The sequence below is a fragment of the Rissa tridactyla genome, chromosome 5, assembly GCF_028500815.1.
Source record: "Rissa tridactyla isolate bRisTri1 chromosome 5, bRisTri1.patW.cur.20221130, whole genome shotgun sequence".
Lineage (NCBI taxonomy): Eukaryota > Metazoa > Chordata > Aves > Charadriiformes > Laridae > Rissa > Rissa tridactyla.
The window spans coordinates 17,573,913-17,598,307 of NC_071470.1; the positions used below are offsets into that span (position 1 = coordinate 17,573,913).

The following is a 24,395-nucleotide window of genomic DNA, read 5'->3' on the forward strand; positions in this document are numbered from 1 at the left end:
GCGGTAGTTTTTTCGGTCACTTAAGTGTGTTATTTGTGGCTGCTGCTTTCTGAAGCTCCGGTGTTCAGGTGTTCAGGAAAATATGTTCTGCTAGAGTGTAGTGCTGGACGGTCCCAAAGCAGCTGTTGACATTTCATATTCATCTACCCTAGCAGAAATGAAAAATGAGGTTATGGCAGCATACTTTTCCCTCCAGTACTCAAGAGACACGGGGCTAGACTGCCTGACCCAACATGACAGTGTGACACAGGTGTGACATTCCAGGAGCTGTACCCAGCTCTTCTCAAGGCCTGACCCACATAAGTTGGTATGCAAATGGAAACTCAGAACTTTTGCAAAAATCTCTCTTTGGAGATGAAATGACACTTGGATCCTCTGCTCTAAGTTGAAGCCCACAAAGTCATTAAGGTTTCTGTGCTTTCATGACTTAGAGTAGGTGCTTCCTGCTGAGCACTTGAAAGCCGTCTGGGGTCTGGTGTGGATGTGTATGTGCATGTGGAGGAAGGATTAATAGAGAGGGGAACTGTACAGTCTCCCTCCATCCATGTCATTGTTGCCTTGGATGATACCTCAGGCTGTGTTGCAGTACACGTTAACACTCACATTTCTGCTGGATCTGATAATGCAGATTTAGGGACTATTTGCAAGATCTTTCCTACTTTCTTTTAGTGTGTGAACTGGGGTTTGTACGGAGTACTGGCTGGACTTTCTTATCGCTGACATTTTTCCATCCTGTGAAAGGGTCTCAGAGTTTCTCTTTTAGGATGGATGATACCTGTCAACAAATGTATGTTTGAGCAACAGAGGTGTTGAAGTGCATCCATACAGTCTATTCATGCCTTCATCTACTGGTATTTATTTTAATGTTGCTGTACTCTTTGTATGAGGTTGGAATATAAAAGAGCAAGTCTGGAAATTCCCCGACCACAGCAACAGGGAGAAGACCTAGTAAGACCACATATTTTTCCCTTTAGTAAAAAGAACGTAATGAAACCAAGAGTCTGTCTCAATCTGCTTTGATCATTAACAGACAATACAATCTATAGCAGTTGGGTTTTTTTCACTGTAACTGCTCCAAATTCTTTGGGTTTTGATTGCAGAGTACTGGTAGCTGTGATTCATTCATTTTTTGTATTGAGCCCAGCCCAATGAGGCCCAGTATAGCTGCAGGTCTCAATTCTGTTTGATCATATGTAAGTATACCCTGTGATAGTTCCTGTTTTGTATTTAGTTTGAAAGCAATGTTTTGGTGTCTTCATATGAGAAAATATTCATAACTAAGTACAAAAGCGTCACTGAACATTTGACTACTGCTTGTTTAATTTATCATTCATTACCTGTGCAGACCCTGCCAGCAGAAGTGTTGCTGCAGAAAGTCAACGAAGTACCTAATTGTCGTATTTTGAAAGCAGTGTTTTTCTTCTACAGCTCAAAGTGAATGAGACAGTGTTGTGTATAGGCATGCGTGACTTCTAAGGGCCTCCAGTCTTGCTGGTTTTGTGTTGGTTTTGTTTTTTTTTTATTTCAACATTGTTGTATTTTTTTTCCTCTGGTGTTTTTCAGAACGTCCTCTGCATTATACAGAGAATGTACTAGAACAAGTTCTTCACTGGAGTTCACTACCAGAGCCTGGCACCGCATATCTGATAATAAAGAGATTTCTAACAGCAGACATGATAAAACTCTACAGTGGTACGTATCTTTTTAAAACTTAGGTATTTCAGGTGGGAATATGAGGACGACAATTATGTCAAAATGTCCCAGAATGTCTGAATTACTACTGCTTTATAAGAGTTACTTAATTTACTGAGGGTTGTGCTGACTTCCTTTTAAAACATAGAAATTATGGATGTTTCTGTTTCTACAAACTATAAGCTCTCTCATTTGAACATAAAAGCATACAGAAACTCTGCATTCAGGTTAGTTTGTGAATTTCGGCTGTGAAGGTTGAGACTGCTCTTTTATCCATAGTGCAGTTCTGCACAGTCCGTGCACATGTATACTGCGCTATACTCCCTCTCTGTGGACTATATATATGTATACCTTGTATATATAATGATTACATTGTATATAAAACATACAGTTTATACATAATTATGTTAGTATGTCATATAATAATAATAATTTCTATTATATAATCTGATGCCTCCAAACTACAAAGCTAATTTGAATGACATACTCAAGTAACTGAATGACTTAGAGAGTATGGGGCTTTTAAAAAGAATGAGGAATTTAGATCTGACACTTGAAAGGAAATATAGGTCAAATATATACTGGAAAAATATGGTTTACAAGCTGCCCCTGTCCTTTTTTTTTTTTTTAAACGTAATACCTGGATTTAAGTTTCCCATGTAATAATATGTAGTATTTGCTTTGAGAGAGGCAGGAGTTTAGAATGTAAATGTGCCCCAAAATTACTACCCTGTTCTCAAGCAGTTGAAATCCTGTATGCTGTCACTGTAAAACATGCAATGGTGACACACGATGCTTGGTTTAATGCCCACCTGATTTTATCTAGTGACTTATTTAAATATGTCATCTTTTCTTTTCCTATCTTCCCCATATACAGAGGTATTAATCTCTCCATCTACATATCTCTTCTGTCTTGATTTCAAGAAATAAAAATTACGCTATTACGCTTATTCTTCTGAAAGTAATAGCCTTCTCTCATCATCCTTTATTCCTGTAAAAGCATATTGCACAAATACGGACCAACCTTAACAAGCGCGCTATTCATGACTTTTAGGTTTGAGTTTCACTATCTCTAAATGTGTCATAGCGGATAGTGAATAGCGAGAAATGCCCTACTTCATTAAAAGCTTGATATATGAAATCCCATCACCTCACTCAGTATGTGTTGAGGTATAATCAGAAAAGGAAATGGGTCATAAGGACTGTGTGAACTGCTGCTCTGAGAAACACATAAGGATTAGGCTAATGTCAATTTACAAAATGTAGTACTATTTAAAGGGGAGATCTGCCATTTGCCCTCCTTCTTCTCTTCTAATTTCTACATCCGTTTGTTGTCCTAACCCATCAGAGTAATTGTTTGCATCAGTTCTTTTCAGTTTGACCTTAATCTAAACGCACTGACACCTGACTGAATTATTACATTTACTGGCCCTTCTTTTTGTGTGTGTTAAAATAATTAAAAACTTATTTAATAAGTTATATTGGTTTTCTTAGTGGCTTGAAGGGAAAAAATCTCTGCTATATTGCAGACTTACAGTATTGATCTCTGCACACTACACGGCAGAGTGATTTTTTTTTTTTTTTCTTGAGAGTGGAAGTGCCATTTTAAGGAACCTTTATATAGCGAAGATACTTTAATTCCTAAAACATTACCTTTTCTAACTGGATCTTGTTATAATGTTTAAAATAAACACAGTTCTGTAGTAATTTCATCTTGTTAGATTTTTTGAGTCCACTTTTAGCTTGTAAATTTACTCTGAAACATTAGCAATACTGGAGGAGCAAGTTCACTAGCTTCAGTAAACTAGTGTATATATTAAGTGTAGCCTAAGATGCACGGAAAGTCTGTACCATTCATCCACATCTTGTAGTTGCAGGAATCTACACGTTTATTGTTTCTGTTTCTTGCATCTGCGCACATTGTTAAAATAAATAAGCAGCTATTTCAGGACAAAAATATAAGGGTTTTTTTTTAGATAAACATTGTACTTCCATCACTAGATAGTGTCAGAGTGAAAAAAGACACAGGATGAGGTCATTGGGGGAGGGATGCCTCTAGGAGGAGGCAGTTGTGATTATGTTGGGGCTCTCCATTTCAAAGAGCACAAGAAATAACTGCTGGCTTGAAGGAAGATGGGAAGACCTTAATTTTTTTTAGTCTTTTACGCTCTTTATGTGGATAATTCCTCCCCGCTGAGTAGTAGGGCTGAGGCCAGACATGCAAGCACTACTGTTTCAAGTATGTTTTTTAACAGTGGATTCAGCCGATACAAATGGACAACCAGGTAGATGGATGTCCTCCTCCTTTGCACTAAAATTAATAGGGCTGTGATCATGTTATGTATACTATGTTTATAACTGAATTCCATGAATTTCCCTTGGTTCTGTGATTTATGTTAGAATCTTACAGACTAAATTACGATATTCCTGACCTTATTTTCTGTTAATGTTACCTCAGAGCTTTGCGTCATCAGCACTTTTCTCCTTTTTCTTCCAGAGACTTTCATGGTGTTTGAAATAATGTTGGTTCAATAGTGAGCCTAAAGGAACAACTCTATTAGCCTCATTTCATCTTGGCAACTTATCATTGTCTTCCCTGTCAGTGCAACTTTTCCCACGTTCCTTATACATAGCACATTCTCCTTTTTGATAATTATTGCACTCATTCTCATTTTGCCGATTTTAAACTAATTTCTCATGTTGTGCAATATCAAACATTGTACTGAGGTCTAGATGTATATTTTCTCTTGTCTAGAAATCAACTTTCTTTTTCAAGGAAAGTGTTAGTTTATTTGTATTGATATATTTCAATAAATACACGGTAAGTTTTCCACTTTCTTCCAGATCTTTATTTATTCCCTCTTGACAAGATATTCCATAGCTTTTCATGCTTGTTGCAGGAGCACTCTTTCAAGTGCTGTTCAGAAGGGCAAGGTGTGCGTTATATTTTGTATAAGAGATACTCGGTACAGCTTACTTCTATTTCAAGATCCTTTTCCCGAAAATTTCCCACCTTAAAGTTTGATTTTTTAGAAAAATATGAGAGAATAGCTTCACTATAAAGTGTGTGTATATAGGTCCTTGAAATTTTACCAACAGACAGTTGTGTAATTTGAGTGGGAAGTATTGATTTCTGAGAACAGGGGCTATTAGTCAGAGATATTCTTTGAAACGCAAACTTCTAAACCATAGGTGGATCAATCGTGAATGGATTGAGTGCATCTAGTGCCTGGTAGTTGCAAAGTTCTAGAAAGTTTTGCATGTTTTGTAAAGTTTGTATCTGAAAAAGCATTCTGATTAGGACACATCACGATTATTTTAGATTTACTTTATGAAAGAATGATTCTAAAGAATATAGAATATCATCAATTTAGAGGATTATTTTTCCTCCTTCAGGCTTTTCTAAGATCTCTGTAAGTATCAAGTGTTTCATAGATTTGCTATGGTGGGAATGCTGTGAAGTTTAGAACAAGCTTTTGTCATGTCCAGAGCTATGTGCAGAAATCTAAAATCTTCCAATTTGGTACAGACGTGGAAGCATCCTGCTACTCTCATTTGGTATGGTTAAAAAAAAAAAAGTGATTGCCTGGATAAGGAATTATTTTCTATTCTGAACATGAAACAAATATTCTTATTGGCAAAGAGGGAATATGTTAGTGCTTTTATTTTTAACTGTGTGTGCATACTTGCACTTACAAGTGAGGCAATACAACTAACTTCCGATTTTAATTGCTCAAATGTATTGATTCTGGCTTTAGACTCTATCTTAAACTCTAATGAAAATACTGGGAAATATTCTTTTGAGATTGTTCTTACACGGCAAGCACGCTGATTACAATGTAGTTGGTTTTGTTTGATGAAATCAAAGTAGTTTATTATCTTTTTCATTTCCATTGTATTTTCAAATGTTTTTCATAACTTCAGTTTGTACTAAGGTATAAAGCAAGTGGGAATTAGAATCACAATTTTTAATTATCATCTTTTTGCAAATAATTAGGGTTAGGAGGAGGAAAAATTTAGTTCTGACTCTCTAAACAGCTGGATTTTAGCCATTATGAAAGATGGAATTGAGATACTTTTTAAGTTAGTCCCAAAGTCTACACTCTCTACACCATGCAAATGATAGTAGAATCTGACTCTGAGTTTTGAAATATAACCTAACTGGGTTTTTTGTATGCACTTTAAAGTGTATTTGCATAATAGGACATTTGGTATATACCAAATATATGTGTGCTTCTGTGTATATTTTGACTGAAATAGAAAAATGTAGACAGACTCATGACAAGATCAGACCTTTACGGAAAAAATTTTGCCTCTCTGAAGTACAGAGATTAAAAGTCTCCATGCCATACTTTTGGATTTAACTGCACATTATGTTCTGAAAAGATTCTTTTAATTAAAGTGTGTTGGTGGAGTCTTTCCATGTTATGTTAAAAGTGAAACAGTACTTTTCTTTCCCCCCAGTAATCAAAATCATAGTGGTGCCAATATTTAAGAGTACCTTTCTTATTAATATATATAATATTTTAATGTAATACGTAATTAAATGTCATATATAATTATATATAATTAATTTTATTAATTTTGCGTATATAAAATAATAACAGATGAGTGAAATTGCAATTTTAGGCTTTGGATAAACAGTAATACTAGGGGCATTTACAAACTAGCTGCTTCCAGCATTGTAAAATCTTCTAACAGAATGCTTTTTTATTTTCTTGATAGAGAAAAATGAGAAAGGTAGCGTGAAAGCAGGCAATCTGAAGTACAAAGAAGAACCATCAAAACTACTGTCCGGAAATAAATTTCAAGAGCGTTATTTCGTGTTACAGGAAGGAAACTTGCTTCTTTATAAGGATATGAAGGTACAACAGATGAACTCTTCAGCAAATTCTTAAACACTCACTTAAGCTTTCTTTTACATATCAAAAAGAAAAGAAACACAAACAGATCAACATTTCTGATATTAAATGGCAAGTTCTAGAGTCTGGGGTTGAAGTACAAGATTTTTATCTTACTATTTCACACAGATGCTTTAGTAAAAGTAGTTTGGCTCAGTTGCTCATTTACCTATTGGAATTTTGCATTACTATAAGCTTTAAAAAATAAAAATAAACCAGTGTTTAGGAACGCCTACAGCTTGCGCTGCGCCTAGGTTTTTTGAAAACTTACAATATGGACCACCAGTAGAAGTAATATGGAACTTAACTGAGCTGCATGCCATTTTTTCTTGGTATCTCACACAAAGGTTTGGGAAATTAACAAGCAACAGGATTCTTATACCTACAAATGTCATGATAGAAGAGATTATAGGAAACAATAACTCTCGATACACTAGCAAGATCTTCTCCTGCTTCCCAACAACAGTCCTCCAAAAACTAGCATTGGTAGATATACCTCAGAATTCCACAGAAGCAAATTTAAGTATACTTAATCGCATGGTGGGCTTAGTTTTCTTTAGTTTTAGTTTCTTCTTAGTTTTCTTTAAAAGAGTATTTTTGTGTGTATGCAGCTTGTGTTAAAGTCTAAAACTAATATACATTGTGAACTATGTATAAAAAATATGTTAAAGTGCTTTTATTTTTGCTAACTGCTGTTTTTGCCCTTCCGGCAAATACAGCCGTACACTTGCCGACCTTCATAAAGTACTTTTTTTTTTAAAGACAGATCCATTGCTCAAGTAAGCTAATGCAAAAGAAATATTGTTACTTCTTGTGATACTGTGGATATAATCTTAATTAGAATGACCCCAGAATGTCAAAAATAGTGTCTCATAATTTAGTGCTAAAACTCAAATTGGCACATATGTGAGCATAAATTAATATGCCCGTAAAACCTTAATTAGTATCTTGGAAAGAGTTTATGATAGGATTGTTGTACTACTTTACAACCTGCTTTTTTAAGCCATTCTGTTTTATAAAACATTAAATTCCCAACTCAGGTGGAGTTTTGAACAGCGTTACTTTTAAATGGCCTTATATTTGTTTTCTAAAAAACCAAATGGAAATACTGTTCTGACAGAACGGTGTAGACCAGTTTGGTTTGGTATTCGTTTGTGGGTTTTTGAGGTGTTAATCTGCCACAAATAATCTTGGTTTAATTTTAGTCATTTTTAGTAGGAAACCTTGACATTGCAGATGGAAAATTGTATTTAATAAGACTGGATGTACTAATTAATTTATAAATTCTCATTAACAGCAAATTAAATTTGTATATGCAGGTGGAGATACATTCTGTTAAGTTTTTCTATTGTTCAAGAGCAATTATCAAAAAAGTGATAAGTTTCCATGATACTATATGTTAAATTACAATATTGTGCTAATGGACTGAAATAGCATACCACTTTAATGTACTGTCATTAAGAGATAAGCTCACACACAGACAAATGGCTTCCTTAAGGTACGCTTTTGTGAGAAATATACTGTTGTTTAACTAAATAGTATGTTTTGTAGGGTTGTTTTTTCTTCCTGACAGTACCATTGGTTTGAGTGAGAAGTTACACAAGAAGACCAACTATAAAACTGTTGTGTCGTTTTCTGTTTTGTTTTCTTAAATGTTTATGCCATCTCAGATTCTGTCTCTTTTTCCCCCGCACTGGAGTGTTAGAAATTGAAAACTGTAGAGGGAGAAACTGAGAATACAGAACAGTAAACACCGTGGAGTAGCTTTATGTATTGGGATTATAAGATTTGTTAAGTGTTTGGTTTGGTTTTTTTTTTTTGTAAATAGAAAGCTAAAGCACTTGACCTAAAAGTATTGAAGAGGTGTTACTGTGTTCTGTAGTATTATAGTGTACGTGAGAATTTTATTATTGCCTTTCATCATTTCATCCTACAGGCACGTTCAGTTCGCATAGCTAGTGTGGGTATATGTCTGTTGTAGGTTGGCTGAAGGTAGTTTGTTCAAGAAGGAACAAGGAAGGAAGTAACCTCAGATCTCTAGTCCAGCTTCCTGTTCACAGCAGGGCTAGCAACAGAGGTCAGAACAGGTTGCTCAGGGATTGATGCAGTTAAGTCTTTAAAATCCCTGAGGATGGAGATTGCACAACCTCTCTGGGCAGCCTTTTGCAATACCTGAATGTCCTCATGGGAAAAAGTTTCTCCTTCTATCTAGTCATCCTCTCACGATGTGAAGAGCCTCACTCGGTCTTCTTGATAACTTTCCTGTAGTGGCTGGGGGGCAGCTGTTAGGTCAGCAAGTGCTCCAGCCCCCCCAGCCAGTTTGATGGGCTTCTGCTGAATTCAGTCCTGATTATTGATTGTTTTTTCTACTGGGGACACAAAACTGGATACAGGACTGCAGATGCAGTCTCACAAGTGCTGAGGAGAAGGGGAAAATCATTCTCTTGAACCTACCAGCTGTGCTTCTGCTAGGAGACCACCTTTGCTGACAGGACACACTGCTGGCTCATGCCCAGCTTGCCATCTACCAGCATCCCCAGGTCCTTCTCAGCAGAACTGCTCCCCAGTCTGTGTCATTGCAGGGTTATTTTCCTTCCCTGGTGCAGGACTTGGTATTTATCACTGTTGAGTTTACTAAGGTTCCTGTTTGCCCATTTCTTTGTCCTATATACGCCCCTCTGGAAGTCATCCCTGCCCCCAAACGTATTGACTGGTCCTCTGGGTTGTTGTGCAACTTGATGATTGACTCCTCCAGGTCATTGATGAAGATGTTAAAAAGGACAGGTCCCAGGATAGACCCTTGCAGCACTCCCCTTGTCATAGGTCTGCAGTTAGAGTATGTCTGATTAACTGTCACGCTCTGAGTGTGATCGTGCAACTAGCTTTTTACTGATACAGATGTCCACCCATACAGACTGTACCATCCCAGCTTGGGTAGAAGCATATTGTGGGACACAGTGTGAGAAGCCTTGTAAAGCAGGTGTAAATGACACCCACTACTCTCCCCTCCGCCGCAAATCCAGTCATTTTATTGTAGAAATCAATCATGTTGGTCATGCTGCATGTTTCCAGTAGTACCTTCTCTTCCACATGTTCAGAAACGTGCTCCAAGAAAACTCACTCCAGGATTTCCCAGGGACTGAAATGAGGCTGGCAGGCAACTAGTTCTTCAAGTCATCTTTTCAGCCTTTCTTGAGGATGGATGCAATGTTTTCCTTTTACCAGTTACCAACAGTTGCCCCTAATCTCTGACACTTCCAAGATGACACAGAGCAGCCTTTCAAGGATGTCAGCCAGTACAGTCAGAACCCTTGGATGAAGCCTGTCTGATCCAATGGACTTGCATGACTTAAATTCTCTCAGGTCCTTCCTGGCTCATTTCAGTGCTCCTCTGGTGCAGTTGTTATTCTCCTCCTTGAACCCTGTCAGTGTAGAGGCCTAGGAGACCTTGCTGGTGTGAAGGATGACACAAAGGAGATACTGAGTTACCTTAGCCTCACCTGTGTCTGCTGTTGCTAACTCACCCTCCATGTTCAGCATTGGGTCTACGTTTTCCCTTGTTCACCCTTTTATTACTAAGGTACCAGTGTAGAAGCTCTTCCTGTTGCCCTTAATGTTCATAGCAGGTCTCAATTCCAAATGAGCTTTGGCTTTCCTGACACAGTATCTGCATGTCCTGGGCAGGGTTTCTAAATTTTTTCCTTCATCACGTCTCCCGGCTTCCACCTCCTGTATACTGCCTTTGTCTGCATTGGAACTTCATCATGAGCTACGTGTTTGCCTGGGCTTGTCTCCTGATAAATCTACTCATTTTCCTAAGAATTGGGATGAACTGTTCTTGTTCTTGGAGAATGTTGTCCTTAAAGACCTACCAACTTTCCTGAGTTCCCTTATGCTTCAGACTTGCCTTTTCCCATGGACACCCACCTATCAGTTCCTTAAATAAGTCAAATGTTGGTCTTCTAATCTCTGTGATCTGTCCTCTAACTTGTCACCTTTTGTACCCTCATGATCTTGAGCTCTGCTATTTCGTGGTAACTATGACCAATGCTACGATTGATTATCACATCCCTGACCGGTTCTTCCTTGTCTGTGAATAGCAGATCTAGCTGTGCATCACTCCTTGTTGGCCCATCCAGTACTGGTATCAGGAAGTTATCCCTGACACTCTCCAAAAATCAGCTGGATTGCTTGTGTCCCACTGTGTTGCCCTCCCAGAAGACACCAGGGAGAGCAAAGCCCTGCCTTCCCCATCCCCTGCCCCATAAGAGTCAGGATCTGTTATCCAGAGACTTCCTTGGGTTTTTTAAAGGCTTAATCTGCTTTTTTTTTCATTCTGATTGGGTGATCTGAAGCCAATGCTCACCATGATGTTGTCCATCCCATAGAATAGGTTCTTTAACAGAATTCTTAACCTATTCTTAACCTCGATCCTTATCTTCCCTGACCGTCTCTCTTGAAGAGCTTATGTCCATACATTACAGCACTCCAGTTTTGTGAATTTTACCACCACATCTTCATTATTCCAGTTGTGTTACAGTTTTGTAACTTCATGATGACCTCAAGTTCTTAATTAGTCTGCTTCCAGTAATTGTGATTGTCACACTTTGTTAATGGGAAAGAAAGAGAAAAAGCCTAATGATTTGTGAGAGAAGAGGGGTGCAGCCCATGGAAGAAGCCTAACTGTGAAGATAGACATGTGACATTTTATATTTTGCACATTCCTGATATAATAATTAAAATATTATTTTATTTGCAGGCTAGCAAACCTGAAAAAGTGTTGCCTGTCAATTCCCTGAAGCTTTATCTTGGAGTGAAAAAGAAAATGAAGCCACCAACAAAGTAAGAGTAGAAAAGAAAATAAGTTTAAACACTTTGCAGCAAAGTACTTGTAATGTCGTCAAGAAAGGGGAACGTAAAACATTGTGGAACAAGGAAAAGTCAAGAAGCCAATTGAAGTATCCTGAATTAAATTACCCTCTATAATATTATTTGTTCTGTTTCTGTCTCTGGTTTTGAGTTCCGTGTTAACTCTTCTGTGCTAGGAAATTACTTTATTGATTGGCTTTTCTTAATCTTAAGTGTATTATCTCTTGTGGATACGTTTGCTGCTAGCTCACTTAGTTTTGTAGTATGCATCCTACATTTCATTGGTGGGCACACCTTCTTTGGACCAAGAAAAAAGAGAGAAGAGAAAACCTTGTCATGACCTTTAGTGACGGTCCTGTTGTTCAGTAGAGGATTTTCCTTTTTCAGGATCCTTGTTGTCTTGATGTTTCTTCTTCTAGCAGAAGACTACAGTGCCCTTTACAAACATCAGTGACTATGTCCCTGGAAAAGAGCAGCAAAAAATGACACCTTTTTTTCTCAGATGTTTCTTGTTTGGTCAAAGCTTTGAGACGCTGAGACAAGGTACATAGGATCCTATCCCAAGGTGATTCTAAGTTGGCTGTAGCCTTTAAACAGATCTGCTTGAACTTTTCCTTTTCAGTTGGCACATCAAAACACCCCCAAAAGATCTGTAAATTTCAAAGCTTAGTTCTGTTAGAGAAAAAGTTGGTGGGTTGGTTTTGTTTGTTTTTTTTTTTAAGTGCAGAATGAGTAGGAGATTAGTCCAAAATAGGAATAAAAAAGATTATGTAAATGAGTCTTTGCAGGTAAGTTCTTTCCTAGAGGTTTATTTTCAGTCTGCTTTCAAAAGCTCTCCTGGATCTCCAGGAGCGTCTGTGTTTTTTTCACCTCAGAGTTTTCATTGTGCACCTACTACCTCTTCCCCCCCCCCCCCCCCAGCAATTTTTAAATCTCTGTAGACTTGTGTGATTCCTTCGGTTTATAGCGCAAGCCTACCTCTCTTCCCTCTGTGACTTCCACAGGGTAGTGGACTCTTTGCTGGGCGCCATCTTAGCTGTTTGACTTCCAGCAGCTTTCATAAAGTACAGCCACAGCCAAAGTAGTTAGCAATCATCTGCCGGGCTTGGCTATAACCCTCTGTCCAGAACAGAATGTTCATTACCTGTGAATCAACTGTGAGAAAATGAGCAAAATCCATCATCAAACCCACCATTTCATTCTAGATTTGCAGTACACAATTAGACTTTGTGAATTTTTTTTCCACTTAAAAGCACTATATAAAGATAATGGATCTCAGCACTTTGAGGAATATGTCCCTGTCTTGAGTTTCTGGAACTAAATTTTGAAAATTTTATTTGTTTCAGCTGGGGACTTGCAGTATTTTCTGAAAAGCACCAGTGGTAGGTAAACACGAGACACATGACTAGTTTAACTTCCGTGTTTAACATTTGTTGAAATGTTCAATTTCAAAGTAAGAGTGTTTGAAAACAAATGGGCATTATTTTGCTTGAATGCTGACTTTTTGCTGTGTTTTTCTTAATTAACTAAACATTCTTAATTCATATGTTTTGGTAATTTTGGGGGGTTAGGTGTTTGTCTCCCTTCCGTGGCCATAAAGGAAATTATTTTCATACATTTAGAATGACAGATTTTAAACCTATGCAGATGCTTTAAGTGAAGCACATGCATTATCTTCAAAGTAGGGTAAAGTGATAATTTGAAGTATTTATATTTCCTTACTTTTTATGGGAGCATTAATAACAAATATAGAGAGCATTCATAAATGAATGTAAGCACTGTTTGAAGTTCTTTAGAAGCCTATTCTTTAATATATTAAACTGCAACAGGAGTTTTTCTTGTTAATTATATATTGCATTCTAGGTATATATGTTGTGATGGACAAGATGTGCAGATGGAGTGGATGATCAGCATTTTTACTGCACAGGTACTAATCTGATCAAAGAAATGTAACTTTTACTGCTGTTACGAAAATCCCATTAAACAAAGATACGTATGTGTTATGGATATGTTACCGATAAAGTTACAATGCCATTAAAGTTCCTGGAATACTCAATGTAATAAAACTGCAAAAAGATGGATCTTAGTCTATGAAGACTATTATTTATAATGTCATTTTCATATGAAAGCTGAGTGCTTTGAGAGTAAGGGAGAAGAACGGTACATTCTGGCATCGTTTTTTTTTTTTCTTCGTGTGTTGTAGAGAAGCTGGTTGAGGAAAGACAACTCATTTCCTATGCAGTAATAAACCTCTTCCGGGTGAAATTCTGGGCAAAAGGTGTGTCTGTGTGCCACAATGCCTGAGTGCTGTTTCTCTGCCTGCTAGTTTGGGTGCTGGATGCAAAGTAGTCATAAAAGAAGGGTGTCCTGTTTAAAAACGTAGTGGTGTGAACTAGCCCTGTTGAACAGCTGTGCCAGTACAGCTCCAAGGCTTTCGATAGGGCTCCCCACAGCCTGCTTTTGGAGAAACTGATGTGTCATGGTCCAGACAAGTGGTCTGTGCAGTGGGGGGGAACTGGCTGACTGGCCGCACCCCGAGGGTGGTGGTAAATAGCTCCTGTTCAAACTGTCAGCCTGGCACAGGTCGGGTCCCCCAGGCCCAACCCTGTTTAATATCTTCATAAGTGATCTGGATGATGGGATCAAGCATACTCTGGTGAAGTTTGCTGATGACACCAAACTGAGCGGGGAAGCAGACACTTTGGAAGGGAGAGCCATCCTGCAGGAAGACCTGGATAGGCTGGAAGAGTGGGCTAACAAGGAACCTTATGAAGTTCAACAAGGACAAGTGTAAGGTCTTGCAACTGGGAAAACATAACCCAGGAGTGCAGTACAGGCTGGGATCTACCTGACTGGGGAGCAGCTCTGTGGAAATGGACCTGGAGGTTGTGGTGGACAACAAGCTCGATCTGAGTGAAGAGTGTGCTGCTGTGGCAAAGAAAGCCCACAGGATGCTTGGTTGCCTCAACAAGGGCATCACCAGCAGAGATAAAGAAGTCGTTATTCCACTCTACTCAGTGCTTTTCAGGTCACACCTGGAACACTGTGTTCAGTTTTGGTCCCCGCTATACAAAAAAGACGTGGACAGGATCCAGAGGAGGGCCAGCAAGATGATGAAAGGACTAGGAAGCCTTCGGTATGAGGAAAGGCTGAGAGAATTGGGTTTGTTCAGCCTTGAGAAAAGAAGGTTTAGGGACACCTAATCACCATGTTCCAGTATTTAAAGGGTGGCTACAAAGAAGATGGAGACTCCCTTTTTACAAGGAGTCACATGGAAAAGACAATGGGTAATGAGTACAGGTTACTCCTGGGGAGATTCCGATTGGACACAAGAGGAAAAATTTTCCCCATGAGAACTATCAGCCATGGGAATAATGTCCCCTGGGAAGTGGTGGATTTCCCATCATTGTACACTTTTAAGATTCAGCTGGTCAGGGTGCTGGGCCATCTTGTCTAGACCGTGCTTTTGCCGAGAAAGGTTTCACCAGATGATCCTTGATGTCCCTTCCAACCTGCTATTCTATGATTCAATACAGCTGTATTTCTCTGATATCCAGGTTAACTCAATTAACACTGGCAATTCATTATGTTGGATAGGCATAATCCTAAATTAAGTAATCTAGTAGCAAGCAGAAGATTGTAAGGAGGGCGTATATTTGAGTGCCATATAACACATCCTTGCAAATGAAGTTTAATATTTACATAGGAGGAAGGGGGAGTAAGAGAGATGGGAAGAATTTAACCTGACAGGAGACTGGAACGTAGTTTAAGGTTTTAAAAAGGTTTTGTATTTGTGTCAGATTTTTCTTGTCTTTCCCTTGACGTTCAAGGAACTTTGGGGAATATCACTGTGAATAAACATCACCAGATTTATGATTACCTGTGAGCTTTACATATTACATAAAGCAGACTAGGCACAAGACTGTTGCAATACATACTTCTTAGAGGCTTTCTAAAACAGAATCTGACCTTCATAGATAGTAGTGCTAGAAGTATAACGCATGCCTTGTAAGTAAGACTTCCAAATTTTTGTCTTTTTCAGCTCCCTTAACTGAAGTAACTATTGTAGTTTCTATGGAAACAGCCACTGGTCCTGGCATACATCTCATGGGCATAACATAAGTGGTGTCACAACAAATAGGCTCTGAGGTTATTGATATAGGCTACTTAGAAATAACTCATACAAGCTTGGTAACTGTTGAAGTCCTTTTGACGTAAAATCAAAAGAAGGGCAGTCTATTAGGATTCTGATCAGGTAGCGTGGTATGTAGAACGTTCCTCTGAAAATATGGATAAAAAACTGCGAGACATTGCTCAATGTTCAGGATACTTTTTCTAAAAAAAAATGTTAATCACATGCATTTTTTAAAAAAAATTGCTATGAATTAATACTATTGTATTTTTAAAACTTCATTCCAATGAATGTACAGAACAATGAATTAGCAGTACGAATGAGCTACATTGGGAGGGGGGTTTGGTTTGTTTTTTTGGTCTTTTGGCGGGTTTTTTTGTGGTTTGGAGGGTATTTTTACATTATATTTTTACATATATTTACATCCAGGACATTCTGGACATCAGTAAATTTGTCAATCTTTGAATTATATCAGAAATTAAGTGCTAACGATGCAGATTTGCTGGATTGTTCTTATTACAATCTATTGCTTTAAATGTAATTTACAGTGAAAATCCCCTTGAGAATGCAACAGCTCACATTACTAAAGCTTACTATAAGATCTCCAGATGTATTGTATCATGCAGCAACAGACAATTATTATCACGTTATTCCTTTTCTAAACCAGAAAACTGTAAATGTTAACTGCGGTTATTTCTAGTCAGAATTTTCAAATGGAGGCCATCTTTAGGGAAGATAGCTTGTCTTTTACCTTATCTGTTATCACAGTATTTGAACACCTTTATGTTAGAGAGACTGCAGGCAGCGCATATTATTTGACAGCTTGGATTACAAATAGAAAAATACTGTAAAGTAGGTCTTGAAGTGTTAAGACGTTGACATTTAATGATCCAGTGCAATTAGGAGGGAGATAAATCTATGTTACTGTGCTCCTCTGTGCTTGAGCAGAATAAGACTTCATCGGTAATTAATATCAGTAAGATAGTTGTACTATTGATATTTCCCCCCGCCCTGTTTTCTGTTAATGTTTATTCCTGTAGTACCAATAATGCAGAGAATATAAATGGCAAAGTGTAGGTACCACTGTAATCTCGTAACAGGAATACTTTTGATACAGAAAGTCAAGTTAACCCAGAGGTTATTAATCTCGTACTTCAGGCTGGTAAATACTAAGAGGCTTTGAAGGAGGACCATTGTTTCTTTCAGTTCTGTGCAAAATCATCCTGAAAAGTATGGCTGAAACTTGATTCTTGAATTCTGTAACAGTTTTATACAAAATCACTTAATAGCATACATAGCATACAGTTGGAAGTGATTAATTGATATGCAGATGGACACAATAATATTCTTCCAGTTCCATTGCCTTTGATCAACTAGAGAGAGGCACATTATATTACCATGAGGTGCAGTTGAGCAGATAGGTCAAAACTATGAATAAATACATTTATTATGTGGCCTAATATGTTGCTAGTATTTCTGATGTACTTTCCCGAGTTCTATTTTAAGAAATGTTAGAGACACAAAAGGGAAATCAGGCTGCTTAACTGGCAGGGATAGTTTCCTTAAGCTTGCTGAGAATTAAGGGAGGCAGTTTCCTTCAGAAACTGACTTAAAGTTTCTCAGTCACTTTCTGAATTGCACCTGTTTCTTGTATCTTGGTCCCCAATAACCTGATTTTGGTTGGCAAGACCTGCTCTTTCAGATACCTTCTCAGTGTTTCATTGGAAGAATATGTTCTTAATGCTCACTGGGGAGAACTCTTACAACAGGCTTTACATCACCCTGGTCAGCACCACGAGGGAGAATTTTTTACTCCATAAAGAGTATGTGAATCTATAAAATACTTTTTTCTAAATTTGGAATTGGGGCTTCTGATTTCTAGACTGCTATTCTAACTCAATAATCACTGATTCTGATGGCTGTTTAACAGTAACACTGGTTTTACTTGCAGACCATCTGCAAGTATGATCACAACTCCACAACTGGATTTTTGTATACAGTCCTGAAGAGAGTTCTTACTTCAAGGATTTAGAAGATTGAATACCATTTAAAAAAAATTAAGGACACTGAAGATCCTGACACCTGTGAAAAGAAAACTATTACAGATGTGAACTGTGTCACAGAATTGTTTAGGTTCTAGATCCCCTCTGAGGATATAGCCAAATCCCCTGTTCAAAGCAGGGTCAGCTAGAGCAAGTTGCTCAGGGCTGTGTCCGGTCAGGTTTGAATAACTGGAGACTCCACAGCCTTTCTGGGCAATTTGTTCCAGTGTTTAATTAGTCCCACAGTAAAAAAAGATCTGGTTTTTGTTTGGTTTTTTTTTTTCTGAAGTTCAGGCAGAATTTCTTATTTCCCATTTATTATAACTCATGCCTTGGATTAGTATTTTGCCAATATTTACATGAAGCATTCTCAGCTCTCATTAGGGTCTCTCTGCAGCTCTGCCAATTTCCCATGGAGTTGTACTGATTAACTTCATTCACTCATCTCCAAGCTTTAGAAACTATTCTTCTGTAGGCCTTGTACATTCTGTTTCAGTAGAGCTAAAGCAAATACTATTATCAAAACCAAATCTGTTTATTTGTAGATTGTGTTTTTGGAGCATTCAGAATGTCAAGCCATTTCCTTTTGGATAACGCATGTTGTTATTGTAGGTTAAGCAATGATTTTCATCTAAATTATTAATACACATTTCGAAACACTTGTTGCAAATTGGGGTCATTTTATTTTGTTTCAGAAAAAATTGTTGGGACTCCTGAAAACATGTGGAATTTTGAAATTACAAATCAAGTAAATGTGCGTGTCTTGTTAGATGATATTTTCTATTCTTAGAAGATAATTGGAATAATAATAATAAGGGAAGATATATGATACATGAAAATTGTATAGAGACATTTTGGTTCCGTTCACTCAATATTGTGAAGCACTTAGAAAATATTAACATAATTTCAAGCACCATAGTGTTTTCCCCCTCATCCCACAAGAGGAGGGCATGATCTTGTGCAGTAGATCGCTTTTTCTGAGAGTGTTTTACGTACAAAAGAATGTTGTGTTTTTATGAAATTCTGCACTAAAAATAAGGAATCATTTTGTTCTTCAGCATGCAGATATATGGCCACCTGCTGGAAAGGCAAGAAAACAGTCTATAACTAAAAGTCCAAAGGTCGGAGGCTTACCACTAATTCCCATTCAACAAGAGAAGAACGCTTGTAAAACCAGAGGGAGTACAAAAGTAAGTGGGGTTTAAACTTGGTGTAGAACTTCTAGCCACAACGCTGTACTTCTAAATAGCCCAGTAATACTGAACTCTCTAGATCTGGATAACTATAAGATGTAGATGCTCTTATTACCAATGTCCTTCTAATTGTTTTGTCATTACAGGAACAGTTAGGACAAATTAATGTAAAAAACTGTTGTGATCTAAACTTGTGTCACCTCTTTGGCTGTTCAGTAAATCAATAGTGGATTTTTATTTGTGTTTGGTGTTTTTTTGAGCAATGACTTTTTGGTACAAGTAAATAGGACTTTTATCTGGAAATATAATGCACATTATTACAGTGCACTTTATTACAGTTTTATTTTAATTAAGGTCCTTGAAAACTGTCTTGCATGCAGTTTTATTTTACTGTATCTTTTACCATATCTTTTTTTCTGTCTAAAATAACTGCACTGTTTTAGTTAGGTCTGTGAATGTAATGCAAAAGCTCAGATGGAACTAAGTATGATGCATTTAAACTGTAATATTATTAGTCTCAATGAAGAACAAGACGGTTTAGTTGCAACTCTTTGCAGAGACTGAGCTGTGTTGCTACATTACGTGCACTAATGATATGCCTCAGCCTCATCATAGTAGCTTGAGATGAATTTCTGTTGTCCTCAGAAATACTGATGCCTGTGGGAAGGACTTGTTTGCCTTACTTCTATCTGAGAAGAAGCAGTGGTAATGGGGCCACTATTCTGCTCGGGAAAAATAGTGGTAACTAATCTAAATGCAGCAGAGAATAAGTGCTAAAACAAAACAGCTTGGTCCTTTGGCTCAATGCAGTATTATTTCTTGCTTGTTTTAGAAGATTTTGAAGGGAGGTAGGTAATGGGTATGTGTTATCGTCACTTAGACAGACAGTGGTTCAGGCACAGATTGACGAAGCTTGACTCTCTTCCATAGCGAACCAAAAGCAAATGTAGAGGTAGTGCTTTATCTAAAAGGCAACTCCATCTTTCTTTTGTTATACTTTCTTCAGGCATTTCTTCTCTACCTTACCGAATGAGTGTAATACAGTGTGAATGCAATTATGGTTTTCCTGGTTTGTTTAATTTGTCTTTTCGTTTCGGTCTTCTCTCAGAGAGTATTTTTGCAAATCTTTAATAAGTTCCTTCTAATGTTTGCATTTTTAAAGTTTCTTGATGAAAGTAAATCATAGGTCTTGTCATTCAAAAAACTTCATAACCCTTAAGTATGTCTCCTACCTGTCCTTTATGCAGGTACAGTTGAGATCTCTAATACTTTGAGACGGCTACAAATTCAGATATTCTAGGATAAAGGTTGTATTGGATTTTGAGACTCATGATTTGAAATCCCTAATACCTTATAGTACTGGAATTATATTTATTTTTTTTTATTTTTGTTGATAATGTGCTTCATCAGAAAGTACTCTAATGTTTTGTACACTGCAACTTTGAGGAAGTCCACATTTAAACTTAAAAGTAGAAGATTTTGGTCTTCACTGTTTATGCCGTGACTACATCTAGAGAAGCTTTATGCCAACGATATTTGCATACTTTAGGAAAGTCCACACAAAATTATATGATGTAAAATAAAAACTAACTTTTTTTTACCTGGAAAGCCAAAACTGGAATGAACAGTAAAATAGCAGTAGAAAGTAAGTGTGTGATACAGCTTGTTAAGGAGAAGTATTGTACAGCAGTGTAGTCAGTAAAGCAATAGATACCCAATTGGAGACCATGCCTTGAGTCTTTCCATGGATTTTTAATACTTCTCCAACAAGCAAAAATATCTCCATTTTAAAGCATTAGAGAGTAATAACAGGAGCAAGCATTTTCTGAAAAATGTTGGCCTATGAAAAATGGAGGTCTATTTACAGATCAATGCATCACCTTGTAATAGAAATGTGATCAAAGTTATCTTCATACAGGCAGGAAAAGAGACTGAAAGCTTTCCAAACAGTGGAAAAAGTGAGATCTTTGTGCTGTGAAGATAAGTGGGGGAAGAAAAAAAGAAAAAAAAACCAAAAAAACCCCCAAAAAACCCAAACAAACAAACAAATAAAAAAAACAACTCAAAGATGCCCAGAAACCAACAAGTTTAATATTAATGTTTCATGCTAAAAAGTCTACATTGAATGTCTTCTTTTTTTCCCATTATTGGAAGGAATTTCATTGTGTGCTGACAAGATAAATATATAATACAGAAAGCTTGAAAACGCTGTATAACTAAGAATCCTTCTAATAACAAATAGAATCAAAAGATTTCCGTTATTTCTGCACCACTTGTTGCATATGTGGAATATGTATTTAAAATACGCACATTTCTCATATAGAATCATTTAACTGAACTAGAAACACATTGCTGCATATCTGCGGTAAGCCTGTAATTTTATTTCAAAATACGTGAAGATTGAGGAATGAGGAAAAACTTTACCTTTGTTTCAAGCCATGGTCAAATACCTTACTGACTTATAATAGGTTATACCTGTGTAGCATTTTGAAAGGAACGGTATGTCACAGGGATAATGGAGAATACAAATAGAGTTGCCCCATATTTTTTTTGCTGGCAATGTGCAGAAAAAGGAAAAATGTAGTTAAATGCATATCATATTATCAATTTATTCATTAATTACTTGATGAAGGGGCTGAAATTTAGAGGCAAACAGCTGCTTCTAACATGAAATAGTTGCTTTACATTAGGCGTTACTAGGAGAAAAGCAGTGTAATCTATAGCATGTGACTAACGGGGTAGTGGATCAAATACTAAGAAATAACATTAAGAAATTTGATGTTGCAGTTTTGTTCACACATCATTTTGATATTTATAAGGGAAGCTGTTTGTAACTGTTAGTGCTGCAATTTGAACAACAGCAATTTGATACTTGGCTCTATCAATTGAATATTCTTACAATTCAAATGTCTGGGAACTAGGATTCCTATATATATATATGTACTGAATCTACTTTAAAAGTTCAAAATGTTGAGTAGTACTTTGTGTTAAGGGGCTGTTCCAGAGAAGTAAGCAACCTTTAAATTTGAGTGCTGTATTTGATCTGTTCCTACTTTCATTATATAAAGGGCTCCTGCTATAGCCAGTTTCGCAGAACTATATTGATTTAAGAAATATAGTTGGTATTTTTCTTCTCAAAATATGCAAAATCGATATGTAATGTAAAAAAATCTGTAAACAGAAGATTGTTGCTCCTGACTGAATTTCACGAGTAATTCATATCTTAGTTTGCTGAGTAACACTGAGTAGCTTGGAGTGTGTTACTGTGTTTTCTGAAAGGTACTGCATGACAATTTACATTTCACATATTGTATGTATATTATCACAGATGGTCCTTTTATTATTATTTTATTAATTGAATATGAATCACTGGTGATAATCTCACTGTTTTCGTGTTCATGCAGGAACATTATTTTAAATGGAAAGAAATTATTTTAAAAGGAAATTTATAGCTTTTTCAAATATTTGGCAGAACAGAACTCCCCACACTCAATGAGTCATTCGGACAGTTCCTCAGTTGCCTTGAACTTCTTATCACCGAATATAGCTGTACATGTTGAATATTAGGATGCTTCTTGCTGGCTTAGGTGATAGCAGGAGATTCTAAACTGATAGCAGTTGTTACTGATGGGAGTAGAATTTCAGTCTTCAGGCAAGCTAAAATCTACTCCACAGCACACACCAGTGGTAACCCATGTAGCAGTATGAACTCTTGCCGGCATTGTTGTTCTGGGACTGGATTTTTTTTTTTTGCATATCATGGCCACTAGTGCTTTGTTATTACTGAGTAGTTTTTATTCTTGGTAAATGCAAATAGAAATACTAGCCTCCTTAATGCTAAAAGTGATATCAATAAAATCACCCCTTTATCTGCCCATTTAAAAATTGTGATTTATATCACCCAAATGTTTGTTTCTTTTATTATTGAACAGATGGTAGCTCAGGTTAAATTTCAAGAGACTGCACAAATTTAGAGTTTATAGCTTAGATGTCTTCAATGTAAACTCATTTAATATATACTGTTTTTCTTCCTACACAGCAACTAATTTGCTGCATCAACATTCATTTTTTGTAATGGGCTTATGTTTGCTGTCCTCATGAAGAAAGAAATGTCACTTTACAACTTATAAGACACATAAGAATGGTAGAGGAATTTACTGTATTCTGTCTGCTCAATTGGTGTGGCAGTAGGCGGATCATTCCTTTTGTGGAAGAGCCTTATAGTTCTCGAAGAAAATGAGATCTTGGAATTCTTCTTTCACGTATGATATCTTTGTTGTCTACTAGAAGATACTCAAAGCTGAGGGAGACTTTGGTTCTTTTGTCTTTCCTGTGTGGCACTTTTTCAGTTTGGATGGATTTTTATGGAGTTATTTGTCCGTAGCATATGAGGAAGTTGTCTCATGGAATCTTGATACTTCATATATGGGCCGGGCCCAGAGAGTGTTGGTGAATGGAGCTAAATCCAGTTGGCGGCCAGTCACGAGTGGTGTTCCCTAGGGCTCGATATTGGGGCCAGTTCTGTTTAATATCTTTATCAATGATCTGGACGAGGGGATTGAGTGCACCCTCAGTAGGTTTGCAGATGACACCAAGTTAGGTGGGAGTGTTGACCTGCTTGAGGGTAGGAAGGCTCTACAGAGGGATCTGTACAGGCTGGATCGATGGGCCGAGGCCAATGGTGTGAGGTTCAGCACGGCCAAGTGCCAGGTCCCGCACTTGGGTCACAACAACCCCACGCAGCGCTACAGGATTGGGGCAGAGTGGCTGGAGAGCTGCCTGGCAGAAAAGGACCTGGGGGTGTTGGTCGACTGCCGGCTGAATATGAGCCAGCAGTGTGTCCGGGTGGCCAAGAAGGCCAACAGCACCCTGGCCTGTATTAGGAACAGTGTGGTGAGTAGGACTAAGGAAGTGATTGTCCCCCTGTACTCGGCACTGGTGAGGCCCCACCGCGAGTGCTGTGTCCAGTTTTGGGCCCCTCACCACAAGAAAGACATTGAGGTGCTGGAGTGGGTCCAGAGAAGGGCAACGAAGCTGGTGAGGGGTCTGGAGCACAAGCCTTATGAGGAGCGGCTGAGGGAGCTGGGGGTGTTCAGCCTGGAGAAGAGGAGGCTGAGGGGAGACCTTATCGCTCTCTACAGGGTGTAGGGAGGTGGGGGTCGGTCTCTTCTCCCAAGTAACAGGTGATGGGACAAGAGGAAACAGTTTCAAGTTGCACCAGAGGAGGTTTAGACTGGATATTAGGAAAATTTTTTTCACTGAAAGGGAACAGGCTGCCCAAGGAAGTAGGTGAGTCATCATCCCTGGAGGTATTTAAAAGACGGGTAGACATAGTGCTTAGGGGTATGGTTTAGTGATGTTTTTTGTCAGTGTCAGGTTGATGGTTGAACTAGATGATCTGAAAGGTCCCTTCCAACCTAGTCAGTTCTATGATTCTATGACATATGTTAAAGCAAGCATGAAAAAATATTCAAACACTAGAGAGAAACTAGTTTAGATACTTCTACGTGAGTGCTCTAGTTAGGATCAGGAGTGCACTTCAGGAGCAAATCTCCCAGTTGTTCCC

At 37.8% G+C, this 24,395-nt stretch overlaps 1 protein-coding gene across 4 annotated transcripts in view; it reads left to right on the forward strand.

Annotated features, from left to right (window-relative positions):
* Positions 1-24,395, forward strand: part of ARAP2 (ArfGAP with RhoGAP domain, ankyrin repeat and PH domain 2) — a 137,285-nt gene that overhangs the window by 108,425 nt on the left and 4,465 nt on the right. For 2 of the 4 annotated variants that reach the window (XM_054203474.1, XM_054203473.1), the window contains 6 exons: positions 1,564-1,692; positions 6,418-6,557; positions 11,353-11,435; positions 12,809-12,844; positions 13,326-13,389; positions 18,695-18,826. In XM_054203474.1, coding sequence (XP_054059449.1) covers positions 1,564-1,692; positions 6,418-6,557; positions 11,353-11,435; positions 12,809-12,844; positions 13,326-13,389; positions 18,695-18,826 — 584 coding nt within the window. Of the gene's footprint in view, positions 1-1,563; positions 1,693-6,417; positions 6,558-11,352; positions 12,006-12,808; positions 12,845-13,325; positions 13,390-18,694; positions 18,827-24,395 lie in introns of those variants that run through there. The other 2 variants (XR_008466694.1, XM_054203475.1) reach the window with 2 other exon arrangements.